We start from the raw sequence: 17,607 nt of genomic DNA on the forward strand, positions 1-17,607 counted from the left end.
TGCTGGTTAGCTTGAGAAACTTTGTAATTCAATTACTTTGAAATTGTAAGTTGTGTCTTACAAACTAAGCGGTTGTAGTTCGTACAAATGATTAATTTTGTATGCGCGAATATACGAAATTACTTTACGTTCCTTTGTAAAAAATATCCTCTATTTGGTAAAAGCTTTTTAACATTTTATTCTCGAAAGAGCTAGGTGCCTCTTTACATCATTAGAATAATAATTTTCCGAAGTTAGAAAAATGTGTGATAATACGTTGTCTCCGGAATATTATGTAATGTCAGTAAAAGTAGTGTAGTAAATGTAGTGTTAAACAACAATTTTCTTCTCTTGGCGATGCTAATCATCTTTTAACAAGTACGCGTAAGTTGAGCGTGTGATTACTTCGTCCGCCTGACGAAACACGTGTCGATCGATGTAAGTACACGCCTCTTAGTTCCAGAAATAGTCGCACCGCGTGTTTAACAAGCCCGTTTAACTTTTAATAGGCTCGATGGCCTAATTATGAGCCACCGCGAAGTAACGAAGTCTGTCACGTTTTGCAAGCGGATATACTGGGTGTGACAACTCAGCCCCGGTGTACGGAAGCAGTATGAAAACGGAAGGGATCAGAATTCTTCGCGTAACGCGTATATGTTCCGGCGCGCTGTTAATCAATGAGGATTCTGTTTATAAATAATTATTTAATTATTAACATTTTTTTTGTCGTGATTATATTTTTGATAATTTTCGGTCTCACGACGTTATGAAAGCAGTTGGGGTGTGGGTGTTTAAATTTCGGAATTATAATATATACAGTTGCCAGAATTATTTTGTTTTTGAATGCGCTTATATCGTGACGCTACTGCTCTTGGATAAAAATACACCAAAGGAAAGTAAATAAATAATCATGCAGGTACGATATAAATAAATTCACTCACCACTCGCCATTGCTGCCGTCATCCGATCGACGAATCCATCCGCAGGAGACTCGTGAAAATCTGAAAATATACGTGAATCAAATTCGATTACTATATTTTTAATCCTAGGATTTTGTATCAAAGGTATAGTATACGCGCCGCTGTTAAACAAAGATATAGCCATATCGAGACCGGGAGTGTAAATACGCGCGCAGGCAGCTTTGATGAGAGAGAAAACACGTTCACCATTTTCGCGGATTGGTCGAACGAGTCGACCGTAGCAAAATCGACGCGCGGAATACACGCATGCACGTTCTTGAAATCGTGGAATCCACTGAATCGGCGGTCGATCAGTCGACGATACAAAGTGGCACGCGAGGCGATATCGAAACTGCATCAGCCTTGAATAGCGGTTAAAGCATCGCCCGCAATCGAATGCACACTCTGCACTTGATCGCTTACGGCATGGTTAGGGGAGCGACGCCAACGCGGTACGATACGGAAGAGATGAATACGGCGGAGCACCTATTAATTAATTAGTCCCCAAATCGGCCAATCACCGGTCTCGCGAACGATCAATGAACCGAATCGCCCCGTCGCTGATTACAGAGGACGTTATTGTACTCTTGCACGGCGGATCAAACGTAATTCGATGGGCCGACGCGATCTATCGGGATTCGCGAGTGCCGTTCGTGATGAAATGGATAATAAGGCTGAGAACACCTCGATTCTCTCGCGCGCGTCCTCAGATCATATTTTGTCGGCAAAAGAGGGAAACGGTTGGAGCAAAAGTCGCGCGAAAATTTTATACGCGTTGTCGGAATATTTGTGGGCGCTCCGCTCATGAAATTCTCATCGAAATTCCGACACTCGGTTCCGAGTCTCGGTAATTGGCGAATAACGGCGCATTAGATTACTCAATCTACACCGGAATAAATCCCAGTCCCGACTAATTATACATAGATGAATAATAGAAAGTTAGCGGCTATTAACATTTGGAATTAAGTGACGCATAACTTGTTACTAAATCCGAAACTAACCCGCTCCCACTGTGTAACATGGTGTAACCGACGCCGGTTAAACTCGTCGTAGTTCTAACTCGAAGTTAACCAATCCCAAGGCAACCGCTGTGCGGTAGTCTGGCAATCCACAAAATTGTTATTCAAAGATAATTTCCGAGCGAGGAAATTTCGACAGCCAGTTATTTTCAACGCAATCGTTTCGACGGCAGTTATCGCGACAGAAAAGTAACGCGAACGTCATACGTTACAAGGTAAACTCTCCTAAAATAATATAAACGATAGTCAGTCAAATGTGCGAAATTCTGGCGTTTGCAGTATTTTGCCGAAAAGTTGTACTAATACATCCAATAATGCTCATTTGACCCAAACGTTTTGAAAAGCTTGGCGCGTATCATTTTCGCTATTTACCGTTAGGATCTATCTAAATAAAAAATGTTCGTCGGTTTTTCCGGTTCATTGATTTTAATTATATATTTGTACAGCTTTTCAGGGGAAAAGTAGAACGCCACGCATACATTTGAGATGATCGGGTATTCAGCCTTCGGTCGCGGTAGCAATTATGAGTTAATCAGTTCCACGATCGACGGAGAAATTTCTGCGACCTCGCGAGTCGAGATTGTGCGCGCGGATATGCAACGCCTCTTGCATACGTAATTAAAGCAATACTTATTAGAGACGCTATTGCGTACGAGAATACGGAATCGGCGCATTCCGTGAAAATTCATTAAGCCCGTTCGTCAATCCGCAATTATTCGATCCTCGCGTCGACGATCCGCGCGAAACTTTTACCCGGTTCTATTCTATCATTCACACGACGATCCGACAATTTATTATTATATATCCGACTTCGTCAGTTTGATATCCCGGCCCAATCCAGCTCGTAAGCGCCACTTGGCGCCTTTCCAAAAACACCATGCAAATAAGCTATTATATTAACAAAGTCTGGCGATGAATTATCTTCGCGATAAATAATACTGAAGGACATTTCGCGCGCGAGCAGCCGACCGGCTGAATGCGCATTAGGTCGTACCTCGAGACCTTCCTATTCCCGTAGAGATTTATTATCTCGATAACTTCTTTAAAGAGATACGTTATCTCACGAAGCACGGCTATATCTCTCTTTTCAGTTTTTAAACATCAACAAAGTGTACTGATCAAAGTCGTATAGTTTAAAACGATTTGTATGGGAGTCGATATCGCGCACTCAATATGCGCGAAGTCATTGAAAATGAAAAAAACCGGATAAATAAAAGCAACATAGGTATTTCTAACGGGTTCAAACTAAGGGTCGTTCACGGTTTTAGAGCCTACCGTAACATCCTGTCCGAGATCTATTCAATTAATCCTTTTATACCCCTGTGAAGCAGATATATTTTTAAAAATATTATATATCTCTGCCAGCGAGATAGAATTTCTTTGCAATTTTTGAAAAAGAATACGCTAAATATAAACTTGTACGTTAACAGGAAACAATCAAGCTGCCTAACAAATGACAGCTTGACATAGATGGGAGAAAATATCTGGCGCAAAGTACCGGATGAAATATATTTTTCGCTCGAATTCCTCACTCTGCTGTACGTGAAGGGAAAATTCCAGAAATCGATCAGTGGGAACCTTTCACGACCGGGAGACGCCGCCGCCGCTGACGACGACAACGACGACGACGACGACGACGACACGACGATGGGAAGGTAATAAGGTAGCCGTTTGTCGCTCGAAGTGTCAAATAAGCGCATCGAGGCACCCGTTAGCAGCGCGCGACCCGATCTTTTTCTCAACGTGCCACGCCACGCTGGCTGCTGACACATTCCAACCGACCTGTCTTCGTGCTTTCGACCCCTTTGCCCGCGGCGCCACGTATAGAATAATAAGACCGGGCCAGTTCCGACGTATGTTAAACAGGAAACGGGGAAGCGAACAACTCGAGCGAACGGCGATATACTTACACACCCCGGTGCCGAGGAAAACACACGCCACGCTCTACACGCTCGCCATTATAGCCGCCGCAAATATTCAGTTGATATATTTTTTGCCTGATACCGTCGATCTGAACGGCAGAAAGAACTGCGAACGCGAAATGCGAATTGCGACGCTAGGCAAACTCGGGGCGTACAAGCTTCGATCGTGCGCGGTCGCTTGCGACTGCGGGATAAATGGAACGTCACGAATCGTCCTCTCGACTGATTCAATGTTTGTTAAGAGACGGTATATTAGTTAATTCCAATTCCGTCGTTACACGACATTCGTAATTAAACAGAAATCTCCACAGAGCTAGGCGGGTGGTGACGACAGGTTGAGTTGGCAAAAAAAAACACGAAGAAACGTTTCCGGGCGGCGACGGAAAATATTTGAAGCGCGAATAATTGATTCTCCCCCGATAGCGCGAATACGTCGCGTGTTTGCACGTGCTAGCAAATCGTTATGGAAACGGGCTCGACGTATCTAAGTACATGCGACGTCGCGGTCTTCCCGCGGGACAGACATTATTACCACGAGCCGCGGCGTCTTCGTCGTTACTGCACCTAGTTGCATATGTACATTGGTGGGTGCATTAAATGGTCGAAGTTCGCGCGTCGAGTTCCCGAGAGTTCTTCTATCTTAGCTAAGTTCGCCGAGTGTCGACGCTCGATAAAAGTGTTTCTCTTTCCTCCTCCCCTTACCCGCCGCTGGAGTTTATACCGCCGTCGAAGCCACGCCCGACGAACTTTCGGCTCCTTGACCAGGCGGGTTACGCTTCTTCTTCTTCTTCTTCTTCTTCGCCCTCGTTTTTGAGACGTTCTCGGCACCCGCCGGTCTCGCGATAACAGAGAAATCGCGCGCTCGCGCGCGACCGTCTTGCATCCTCCCCCGGGGAGGGACATTAATAATCCAAGCCAACTATGCCAACTTACTTTGCCCATAGCATATCGTAGTTACCTCTATTTAAATTATTATCCACGTACGGGCTATCTGTTATAATAATTATGTTACAATTCGTAAATTTGTTATAATAATTGCGAGTAACACCGTGAGGCATTATAAAGCCATGACAATTATTCGCACGTTGTTGAAGTTTGTAAGTTCAGTCCTCGCGTTCCTACGTCTTTCCTTTGGAAGACAGGATATTAATTCGAAACTTTGTTCCAAAAATATTTTTAGAGTTCATTGTTAACAGGATATGAAACAAGATGGTGTTCAATCAGAATTTCTCTAAGTAGACGCCAAGAAAGTAGACTTCGCAAAAGTAGATTTCAAGTTGATCAAAGAATCCGTGGATGCCTTGAAAGAATTACGAAGGATACCTTATATACCGAGACGCTATGGTCTGTACGTGTTATCCTCATTTCGCACTTATAACTTTTTCGTGCTACGGAATATTTCATAAGCTTGTATTAAACCTTGGCGGCGTGTTCTCTGATGAATTTGTAGACGACCCTTTTCTCAGTGAAAATTTCATTGGGCGACCTGCTCTGTCCCTCGGAACTTTCGAGTTCTCAACTTGGATACCTTGGTAACTGAAACTCGGATTAAAATTCTGAAACGCTTCACGACTCTCGGACGCGCTATTCGAACGCAAAAACGTTCCACGCGTGACTTCCGTAGACAATAAGAATGTATCCGGGAAATCCTAACGTGGAAGGAAAACGCGAGAAAAAAAACGCCGTATTTCAAAAGCTGTGTAGTTCTATACCTATACCCTCCCTCTCGCGCTATTTACAACATTCGGACCTATAAGTGTACGTGGGCACACGCGCGTACATATATGCATTGTGTACGTATATAAACTCATAGGATCGCGCCGAGAACGGTAAATTAACCGCGGCGCGTCAAGCGGGACTTTATAATCCGGAAATTAAAGGTGTATTATATCCGGAGAACGGGTAGAGAGGGTGACGGAGGACAGCGGGGATCTGGGCCGCTAGCCAGTCTCGCGAGGGAGAGAGAAACTCGGTGAAGGTGCTACTAGCGCCCACGGCGATGCCGCTGGACTAAAAGAGAGAGAAAGGAATGAGGGAGAGAGGAGAAGGGTTGCGAAAGAGGGTTGCGTGTAAGAGGGAGAGCGGTAGAAAAGGAGAATCGCCCGGTGCACGGGAGATGGAAGAGCCCGGGCGAACACGGCGTGGCGGAGAGCGGTAACTTTTCTTATAAGATCTAAAGTTTCCGCGTACGAAAGGCCCGCTCGCTCTTTTCCGCTCCTCTTCCGCCGTCATCCCCTGACCGCTCGTCGCAAACGCGTCCCTCCGCCCCTCCTCGTCCCGTCCCCTCACCTGGCAGCCTCTCCGCGAGGCGAGCTCTGCGGCGGGAAATATTAGAGCTTTTAAACGTCGTTATTAGTTTGCACGGTGAGCCGAATAACTTTCGAGCTACCGCGAGGGCGGCTGCGATACCACCGCCGAGATGCCTCGCCACGGTAACGGCTTACGGTTGCTGCCTCTCCCTCCCGTTGCGCCCTGGATTCTCGTCGAATAACAATTTGAGTGCCGTTTACAACGGGCACGAAGGGAGAGAGAGATGGGGGAGTTTGGGTGATTAACGTGATCTCTGATAAAATAGAGCCCGGCGCCCGGTATCGCGCGACCAGTTGTATTCCCGGGGTGAAGAAGAGCGGCGCGATAACGAGAACAACCGAGGATTCGCTTTCGTATCGAATAAATCGCCGGCGATTATAAGAGGTATTCCCTAAATAAGGAAATAAAAACGCGCTTCCTTTTAAATATCTCGTTGGGATACTAGCCGTGAACTCGCGACCCTTCTCCTACGAATGTAATCTGTTGAAATGTTCTTTAAACGCGAGAACGAATCGGGTTAATTTTCATGAAGTTTACTTCCGCTTGATTAGCGGAACAGCGCGACAATAGAGACTAGCTCTTTCTCCCTTTCTCTTCTTTCTTTCTCTCCGCGGCCAGAGCGAAATTAATTTTCACCGGGGACAAAAGCACTTTCGGAGGGACGCGATTTCTCGCATCGTGCCCACTTGGAAAACGATATGCGTTCGCAAAGTTCTGCAACGTCGCGGCACCGCCCTCGGGGTCCTTCGATTCCAACTTGTGGAAAATAGTAGACACCGCTAACGCGTAGCAATAACTTTAAAGTAAAAGTTATTATTGATTTAACTTGGATTGGGTATCCGGTTTCCAATCAGCACAGGAAAGAGGTATCGCACGAGAGGGAAGAAAAGCGAGGGGAGAAGAAAGAAAGAAAGAAAGAGAGAGAGAGAGAGAGGGAGGGAGGGAGGGAGTTGAGGCTAACACGCCTCGCATTGATCCGGCGGCGGTAAACGCATTAAAAGCACATCTAGCATCTACCGAAAAGACGTATCTACGACATAAATGAATTATTAGCTTCTCAGAGATCGCGCAGCGACGGCGCGAGGTGAAAAATATATTTTCACTTTGCCGCGAGGAGAGCAGGCGCGACGCAACGCGAAATCTGCGAGAGATCGCGCTAAGTACGTGCAGCACGAAGTAAGCCAACCCGCGACGTTAAGTTTTCCGTCGGTGTGCGCGAGACAGATAGCACACGAGCGAAAAAAAAAGAAAGGGAAAGAGAGAAGCGATACGTTCGCTCGTCCATTAAATCGCATTTTGCGCTCGTTCGCGCTCGGCGGCCGCTTGACGAAAAATGTAAAAATATGCACGGTCTCACAAGAGCCGTCGGTCGCATAAAGCACCCGGGATCCCTCGACGTCGCGCACTCATAGCGGGCACACACTTTTGCACACATAATAGCTACAAAATTACTTTATATCACATCATATTACTCTATTGGGACGCCACCGTTTTACCCCAGCGGCGCATTCAGGATCTTACACGCCGACGCGAGACTGAGTAATGTGTCCGCAGTCGGGGGCACGTCGTTCACGCTCGTAAAATTACATCGCGCCTTCTCGGGGGAAGATTTTTACTTCGTAACAATTCAGTTCAAAAGTTCATATCTCTCTCTCTCTCTCTCTCTCTCCCTCTCCCTCTTTCTCTCTCGCCGTTTTGTTCTATAACGAGCATCGCGCGGCGTGTCGCCACGTTTCGCGCGAATGTAAGCGTTATCATCTCCGCGAGACGTGAAACGTTTCACTCCGGCCGGCGAAATTATTAAGGGCATTCGGAGTATATCGAATTATACTTGGGCGCGTGTTCGGCGTACGCTGATTAACATGATACAGGACAGCGTGTGCACGCGGCGTGCGAACCCACATAGATATGCGCCGTGTACGACTGGCCGGCGGTACTTTATATCGCGGATGCTCATGGACGACGATGCCTGGCGCATTCGTGAGCAACCGGAGGATGAGGTACAGTTAATGCTTGCCAGAATTTCCCATGTGGCGCACCGCCGCGCCGCCGCGCCGTGCTCCTGTATTTTCTCGCGTGCCTACGTGCAGCATTCTACTCGGCGGATGCTGCGCTGTGTATGTGTGACGTGTGGGAAAGAGGCGCGAAGCGCGAAATGGTGATCTTAACTTTTTTCACAAGGGGGAAGAGGAGATGAGCAATAAGCATGATGAGTGGCGAATGAAAAGCTGGCCGAAAGGTATAGAATCGGCTATAATTTATATTCGGAACGGCGTCATATATATTGTTGAACGGTTTGTGCAGAAACTCTCTGTCGATTCGGCTGTCAACTGTGCTATTATTTAAAATGTTTCCCGTTTACATTAACGAGAATCAATAAAAGACATAAAGTGTAGCGATCACACGTAGAAAAAAGATTGCTGACGTTTCTATGTGTATAACAGACATATATTTAATCTCATTATATTCTTATATATGATACATCGATGTCACATATGTGATAGATTCAACTTTACATTCTATATCCCCCCCCCCTAAAAAATAACTTATCGGATATTGTTAGAAAGTACCATAATACTATAAATAATACATATATGATTTGAGATTTTTATATTTTATATATCGTGTATAGGTATATACTTTAAAGCAACTTAAATAGACGGCACAATGTAGCAAAAGTTTTTAGACTCTAACGCGATAGCGAAAGTGTTAGTTTTAACCCTTTTTACTTTCGTATTTAATTTTTTTTTTTTTTTTTTTTCTTTATCATATTATTGACTAGATTTGAAAGTACGAAGCGATAAAAGATATTATCAAGTACTATTTTTGGATTTTCGAAGAGAAGGAGAATGGAAGGGAGAAAAAAGAGAGAAAGAGAATGGTGACGGAAATTGGCGAGGCGAGCGGGGAGGTGGACGTCGCGGTGTACCAGCGGCTATTATTCGGGTAAATTACCGCGCGGTTTCGCCATTCGGTGAACTCCTGATCCCAACTGTGGGCCGGCTGCGCTCGTTAGACCGATCGTCCCTTAATCCCGTCGCGAATTTATGTCACGACTGGGCCCCTTATCGCCGCACGAGCACGTCGGAGAGCATAGAAACGGCGGGACGATAGAATTTGCACGTCGCTAGGGTGCAAAAGGTGTCGACGACGACGACGATCGTCTCCAAATACACCGCTGATATCCCTAACAGGCTGGAGAGCGGCGACACGCCTTGCGTTATTTCCGGCTGGTGCCCGTGCATATTTCGCAAACGTGTTAAGAATACCGATGGGAAGAGACGCGGGAGCACCAATGGAACTTCGTCCCTGGTGCGAAAAGTCGATCCGCTATATATAATAACGCGACGATATTAAGTACGGGAAAAAAGTTGGCCGCGCGCGCGGGGGAATTTTCCTTCCCCGTTCTTCCAACATCATTTTCACATCGGAAATGTACGTTCCGTTTGATTAGTTTAACTTTGATATTCGCACTCCGCTCGTCGCGTTTTTATGGCAAATGCGTACCCCCGGTGTTTCTCGTCGCGCGGCTGTTCTCCCCGATGATGCAACGGAATATCGTCCAGCGGCGAATCCGCAGTCGATTTTAAACCGATATCACAGTCGCTCGAGAAAATCCACGAGCGAAACTCTGAAGAGACCGAACGCTACCGAGCGATAATACAGACAGAGCTCGCCCATAAAATACGAGAGCATAACCTGCGATCGTGTTATTACCTATAAAGCAGCCCCCCCCCCCGGTATAACCTCCGAAGAAATATAACAAAGTTAATGGCGGGGAGGTGGAGGCGGTAAGCCGTAATTCTAACGCGACGGACACGTTTCATTCTAATATATGTACAATAATACCGCGAAAATTCTTCCAGAAGAAAATTATTATTAGAAAATTATTATTCGACCGTCATGTACAGCGACACTTACAAGAACTATATACATTGAAGATCTTCCGCGTGATCTCTTAGAAAGCGTTGCGTGTATCCCCGCCCTTGTATCTCCGTGTCACAGAACAGATAAACCGGACAATCCATATTATCCTGCTTTTATCGCCGCAGATATTATCGAATAAAAGCGTGTTCTTACGGGGCGGTCGACTTTATAGACGCACGCGTGACATTTATAGCCGCGTGATATGCGTTCGTTTTATCGTCCCATGCGTAACATCTTAAGCACTTAACGCCACATGCTCGACTCGATTTGATGGTACGGGTTAAATCCACCGCGTCCAATGAGATAGGCGTGAGCAATTACGTATGCGCAATTCGCGCGAGGTGTGATTCATCGCGTGGATAAGTCGACCATTAAATCGTTTTAATGCGAATATATAATGCAAGGAGTGATCTTTTTATCGATCGACGTTCCAGCAATAGTATGGGGTTGATTTTATAGCTATTTGTAGTCTTATCTGCACAACTGTCTGTCTCTTAAAATATAATATAGACCGTTTTATCGAGAGGTGTTCTAGCGGTAACTTGACGTTACGTTTTGATAGTTATCTTTAACCTTATCTATAAATATTTGTCCTAAAACGTTGATAAGATGGGATTCTCACAGTCTGTCACTGAGATAATTGTCTAAAGTCAAAGCACATGCTTGATATACGCTCGAGCAATAAAGGTGAGATGAAATTTCCATTAAATTCAAACGTAAACCTCGATCCGGCGAAGTCGCACAGAGGCATTTTCACGCTCGATCGGGCGGATAATTTTGATCGCCCCTGTCGTCGTCCCTCCCGTCGTCGTTCCCTGTCGTAAACGACGTTATCCGCCCCGTCGCGAAAGAGCCCGAAAACGGTTCATCATAAACCGCGACGGCGTGTTTCGGGGCTGTCGATCCACTCTTCCCCACATCGCGGACGTCGTGGAACGCGTTCGCTTTTCACGGGGAAACTTAAGTCGACTCCCGAGATAGTCGACACCCGCGAGATATTTCCCGCGTATGTACGAAGCCTCCGACAAAACCGGCGACCGACGTTTCAATGGCGAAAAGAGTTTTTAACGGAAGGAATTCGAGCGAGCAGTGCATCGCCGAATAATATAGAACGATTTGTCGTCGAGTTCCGTCCTCGCTATCTTCAGAAACTTTTCGATGAAGCGATGAAGTTCCGCTTCGTTCTCCGATATAGGTACGCGCGTTTTACTACACGTTTTCATCGTTGTTAAGGGAGCGAAGAAAATGCACTCTATAATCATACCTATCTACGCTTGTCTATAGTTAGGTATTCGCTTCAGTGATCGATGTAAAAGAGCAAAATTGCGAATAATTGTTATTGTTGTCAGATGCACACGTGGCAAATTATAGGATCTGCTTCTAATTGTAAGATTAGATTAAAATCATAATGCATATGTTTCACATTTATTTCTATACTGTAAGTTTATATCAAGTAAATAAAGTATTGTAAAATATGACTTTATAACTGCATGGTCGCGAAATGGAAATAATTTGATCGACACGCACGATAATTTTTCTTTCAACCGTGATTTAAATATCGCGACTACTAGGAAAGTTTCAAGTTAACAAGTACTGCGATAAAGCACAACGTTCCGAATACGATAACGATAAACGCAGAGTTACAAGTAGCAATTAGCGAGAGAAAGTGAGTGAGAGAGAGAGAGAGAGAGATGTAATTTATTACGTACGCTAGAATATAAAATCCCTTAAACACAACAGGATAGCACAGACGATCGTTCATTATAAATACTTACACATAAATAATACAGAACTATGCGCGTACATCGTGTGCTATTAAGCAGCTAACAAAAAAGAAATTATTTTTCAAGATTTTTAAGAGATTTTTATGAAAAATTACAAATTGTAATAATAAACATTTATATATATTACAAATAATGTATGTAAATAAAGATATAGAAGAAGAAAGGATGTAAATCGGAATTCTCTCAAGTAATTTGTCATAATTTGCAATTTGTCATCATTGAAATCTACCCTCGCATTTCCAAGACAATCTCGTTTCATTCTTTAGGATTGGAGTTTCTGGTATGCACACGCTAGCATAGTGTACAAGTGTGCCTAGCATTCTGTCTGTCTGTAGCCGAGAACTCGAACGAGCGATATAGATGGGATAATTGCAGATAATTTGCAGCGTCGATTGCTACGCATTCCCTACTTCAGCCACCCTTCTCGCGCTGTTCTGTCGTCTGCCCCCTCGTTCCCCAATTAACGCTCCCCTTACTTCCTGCCCCGAACGTTCGTCTCCCCCTTGTTCCCCTTGATTCGTTTACTTCACCAAGGTGAATGAGACGCGCATCTTTACGGCCGTTCCTAAGCAAGACGTTGCCGAAATCGTCCTTAAACGCGCAGCCTCGCAAATGCTCCTCATCGGATGCCAAAATGTGATTATATCCCTGCAGGCGCAGCTAAATGTAATTTGTTATATCTCAGCGAGAGAAAAGCCTCTCTTTTATGACCTTCTTTACGTTGCGAAAATTGCTTTAAAAAGAGTAACATTGCATAGATAGCGAAAGAAACTTACGCAGTTAACGATTCAAAGTTTAATGCCACGTTAGAAAACTTTCATTAGGTGTAATTCCAATTAATATAAAAATACTGTGCACCTATATTTGATGGTGTATATTTAATTTAATGTTCTATTAACGCTATTACAATTAAATACCATCGAAAATACGAAAGATAATCGAGTTAAATGTACAATTTCTTGTATTCGTCGCCGAATGTTTAACGGCAATGTCAACGGACGTAATCCTTCGTGAGTTTATTTATTCATTTACCGCGTATCTCCGGGAATCAGTAACATCTGATGGCCACTTTTAGTTCGCCTGCCAGTAGTAAAACTAATACTAGGATTCGAATTCGAGAATAGTCGGGTAAAATTGCCTATAATAAGCGCACAGAAGTCTTTCGTACTACTGTTCGCGCGAACTGCGACTTATCGAAACTTTTTTGAAACTTTTATGAAAGGTCTTTTTCTCGCCTCATCACGTCGGGTTCTCCCCCTTATTGACTTTAAGCCCAGGTTTGGAAATCCCCGTCACTTTTCCTCTCGTTTTTCTCTCCGACGATCCTCCCGCCCCCCGTCACTTCCTTCTGCGTTACATCCCACCGACAGGATTCGACGCTTCGTGACTTAATTTGTTTACACGTCGTTCAATTTGTCAACATAAGTCGACAAATTTACGATTTGCCTAAAGCGAGAGGAAATCGATTTCGCTCGATACTATTATACAATTCGTGATAATCGCGCGTATCTCGCGATTGTTAATTGAAAAGAGCGAATAACATGGTGGAAATTAATTTAAGTTACTGCATTACTAAATTTACATTTGTAGCATCGTGACGAAATCCGCGATAAATATAATACAGTGCGCAGACAAATGTACAGTTAAGCAGAATTGTCCAAGTTATTTAAAATCGTAATTCGTCACATAAAATTGTCCGTATTTCTACGGATTGTTACCCAACCATCGTACAATACTATAATAGTACTTAACTTTATTAATTTAAACAATTTTTCACTTCTTTGTGATACAAATATATATTTTTAGTTGGCAAATTAACGTGATGTTGCGATTGTTATAACACAACATGTCAGGGTGAATAAATTATGTTATTTTAATCTGAAGTAACGAATCTGCAAATATACTGTAGATGAATATAACATTTCACAAAGCGATTATATGTGTATCTTGAAATGGATGGCTAAAACGGATTAGGAATATTTAACTCCGGAATATATATACCTCCATTCTCCATTCTACCTTCCGGCCGACTTACCGTGTACAAGAATACGTATGTAGGAAGCTCCTAAAATAATGCTTATCGTTATTAATGCACCATTGACAATCAGCTTAATAATTTATTGTCACATAATGGTGCCTCTTTTGCAACAAAATAGTAATTACAACTTTTTAGTTTTTTATATAATGTACTACGTACATTATAGCAATCAGCTATTTGAACGAATTGGTTAGTAAGTTTCATATACAAATTATCTAATCCTGCTTATTATACACTTAAAAAAATTTTTAGATCCAAGAAAATCTTTATTTAGATAGTGCCAATGACTTATTTACTTAATATAATACACATAATTTTTTTATTTTATTTAGAATTAGATATTTTTACTTAATTTAAGTAAAGATATCTAATTTTAAATATATATATATATATATATATTTATATTTATATTTAATTTATATTTATATATATTAATTTTATATATTATATATATTAATTTATATATATTTATATTATATTTTTAATATATATATATATATATATATATATATATAAATACGTGATTATATTAAATAAATAAGTTATTGGCACTATCTAAATAAATATTTTCTTGGATCTAAATATTTTTTTTAGTGTATAATAAGCAGGATTAGATAATTTGTATATGAAACTTACTAACCAATTCGTTCAAATAGCTGATTGCTATAATGTACGTAGTACATTATATAAAAAACTAAAAGGTAAAACCAACTACAATCATTAAATTAATAAAATTAATATCTTGACTGCAAAAATTAATAATGGATGATCGCGATTATAAGCATGTTCACAGCTAACTCACGACATTATTGTAACTAATTTTGATGAAACTGTTCTTTAATTAATCGTACTTTAATAATGACGATTAGTCTCCAAAATCTCAAGATTTTCTGAGATTTTAGAGACTAATCGTCATTATTTAAGTACGATTAATTAAAATTAAAGAACAATCTCTCGAGATGTTTTGTAAAATTTAACGTTGATAAAAATATACGTATATTACAAATTGAGAATAATCGTATTACACCTATACTCTAATATCGTTAGATTAGTGTGTAATTAATTATACTAAACATTTTTGAAACAATAAAAAAGAATCTCCAAAAATATATTATCGTAGATTGCTGACGCTAACAAGAAATTCATCTTACAAATTGTATCGCTTTCATAACAGTAGCTTTGGGTAAGATGGGTCCGAGAGTTTGCGACCTTGATCGTTGTCAGCGCGAAGAAACTTATGATCGAATGACCGCGGGAGACCCGTGCGAGATCGAATGACGGTTATGCGTCACGAAAGGATCGGCAGAAGGCGACGCGCGATAAGCATTTCCACGACACTCGTTTCCGCCCTTCGACGCGACCTCTTCATCGATCGACCTCTGATCTCGAGAACCCTCTTATAATTTATACGGTTCCGTTGAAATTAAATAGAATCAGGATAATTTGATCCGCGATACGTTCAGCCGGCCGCGCTATCGCACAACCTTCTGTAGGTCTTTTTGGGAAGAAAGAAAGAAAATAAGGATGGATCTTGTAGGATGTTTCGAATACAACGGTTATATGTTGCTAAATCGAATCGTCGAATTCTATATAAATTTTATATTCGTTTTTTTATATATAAAAAAGTTTTAAAAGTACCAAGATATCTTGTTAAAAGTATCGAGACGTTAATAATTTTCGAATCGTAAGTAATAAATAAAAAACAATTTTTTTTTTAATTTCTATCTATAATGAGAGTAACTAATCAAATGCATTATTTAATGGTATGAATTCGAATCAAATCTCTGAATTTAAGGTCTAGTTTTATTCTAGTCTAATGCTAAAATAAAATATAAGTATACAAGTAGATATAGAAATAAGTTTACGGTCAAGCTGGATCTTTGTGTTTAATAATACTATTACGTGAAATAATTAAGGAAACATGATTTGTTATTTAATTCTGTTGTAACTTTAACAAAAATTATAAATTTAAAATCTAATCAAATGTAAAAATATTAGAGTTGTATAATACAAGAAATACTTAAATATCTAGTAATTTGATAATAACACAAAACTTAATCGATTTATATACTGAATATTATATATGTTCGTGTATTCTTAAATATTATCGTGCTCTTAATTGTACTGGAAATTTCTTAATAAATTAACTGAAAACTGAGGAGATATAAAAAGAATATCTAGTCTAAATTTGTTAGAGATAAATCAAACCCGAATTCTAATTTGGATATGTTGTGACTGTTAAATTTGACGTTTTAATTACGCATTATATTAAATGTCAAGACTTCTGTCTTGTGCTTTCAAGAGGCCACGCAGATAATAAGTTTATTTAAAAAAGCTTGCCAGTTTTTAGATATATATATTGGGTAAAGCACCAAAGCACACCTCCTTGCTTGTATATAGCTATAGAGACATTCGAAAATTGTTAAGCTCGGGCTGCGACAGGTTATGGTCCATCCCTGCACGGAAAGGGCGAATGGAGCGCATAAATGTAGGAGCTGCCCGTCACGATAAACTAAATAGACCGTGCCAACATATACGCACACATGGTCGACCCTCGGCTTATTGGAGCGCTCTCATCCTTGGAAAGTGGTCAAGATTTCACTTACCGCCATCCGCTCTCGAGGATACAACGGTTATACGTTGCTATATGCGAACATTGACTTGGTCTTTATTCGAAAGAAAGTTATAGATTCGTGTGAATTTTCAAGCAGTGCGCAAATTTCGGTAAATATAACAAAGTTAAATCGAGGTGTTTTAAATGTCTTTTATCGATATTCCGGATTTCTTATTGTTAGTTACTTGTTTTTTTCTTAACGCTTCTCGATGTAAAGTTAGAAAAATATCAGAAATAGATTCGATAGAAGATCGAAATATAGACAGTAAGTAATTATTTTTCAATTCAGTATATTGGCCTTTTCATTATATCGGCACTGAAAAATGGGCGAAATATAGAGTGAAATGTTGACAGGAATAGTTAAGGAATTTGCGCCAGATTACAGAACAGTGGTAAATTCAAGGAGCTAGTCTTCAGCAGTTCGCACAGTGCATTGTCCCGACCTCCAGTATGTAGATGTATATAACCGCGCTGCCAGCTGTAAATTAGTGCCCCGACTAATTGGGGCACGAAATAGGATGATCAAATATGGAAAGCTAATCCGGTATTCTCCGCAAGATTTTAGTACTTCGCTTCTCTCAGCGTAATATGTCCCAAAGATATACCTTTTACGTTATTTATTCTATTTCTGAAGTTATTGTTCGAATGCCCTGAAATAACAACTAGCAGAAACTACATATTCATCTCTTTTTAAGCCGCATGACCGTTTCCATTCGTCGCGATATATAGCGCCTCGAGGGATTGATCGAAAGGAATCGATTGGTCGAAATGATTTGTATGTTATTTTCATGCAAGCAATTAATTATACATAGCCCGTGCCGGGCAGACAACAGTCGGGCTTCGACATTATTAATAAGAAGGCGGTAATTTCAGTCTACCCTCTTGCGGACATACAATATAAACTTATGGGATGCTCGAAGGTTGCAGTCATGCGGGACTCCTGTTTGTCGCCGGGAAGAAGAGCGAGGAGAGACAATGAAGGTGATTCAAAGGAGGATAAGAACAGTGTTGGATTAAGGTTGCGGCAGCAAGCCTTAAGCGAGTGTGTATTCATG

General features: G+C 41.6%; 2 protein-coding genes across 2 annotated transcripts in view; one reads left to right on the forward strand and one right to left on the reverse strand.

Moving 5' to 3' along the window:
- Nucleotides 1-17,607, reverse strand: part of LOC143908059 (synaptogenesis protein syg-1) — a 356,526-nt gene that overhangs the window by 319,816 nt on the left and 19,103 nt on the right. Inside the window, exon 3 of the mRNA XM_077425339.1 lies at nucleotides 921-980. Coding sequence (XP_077281465.1) covers nucleotides 921-942 — 22 coding nt within the window. The 5' untranslated portion in view covers nucleotides 943-980. The remainder of the gene's footprint in view (nucleotides 1-920; nucleotides 981-17,607) is intronic.
- The window catches only part of LOC143908061 (uncharacterized), a 217,848-nt gene that overhangs the window by 173,905 nt on the left and 26,336 nt on the right, over nucleotides 1-17,607 (forward strand). The gene's annotated exons all lie outside the window — the stretch shown is intronic.

Source organism: Temnothorax americanus, unplaced genomic scaffold (assembly GCF_048541705.1).
Source record: "Temnothorax americanus isolate GAGA-0224 unplaced genomic scaffold, ASM4854170v1 Scaffold9, whole genome shotgun sequence".
NCBI classification, from domain to species: Eukaryota; Metazoa; Arthropoda; class Insecta; order Hymenoptera; family Formicidae; genus Temnothorax; species Temnothorax americanus.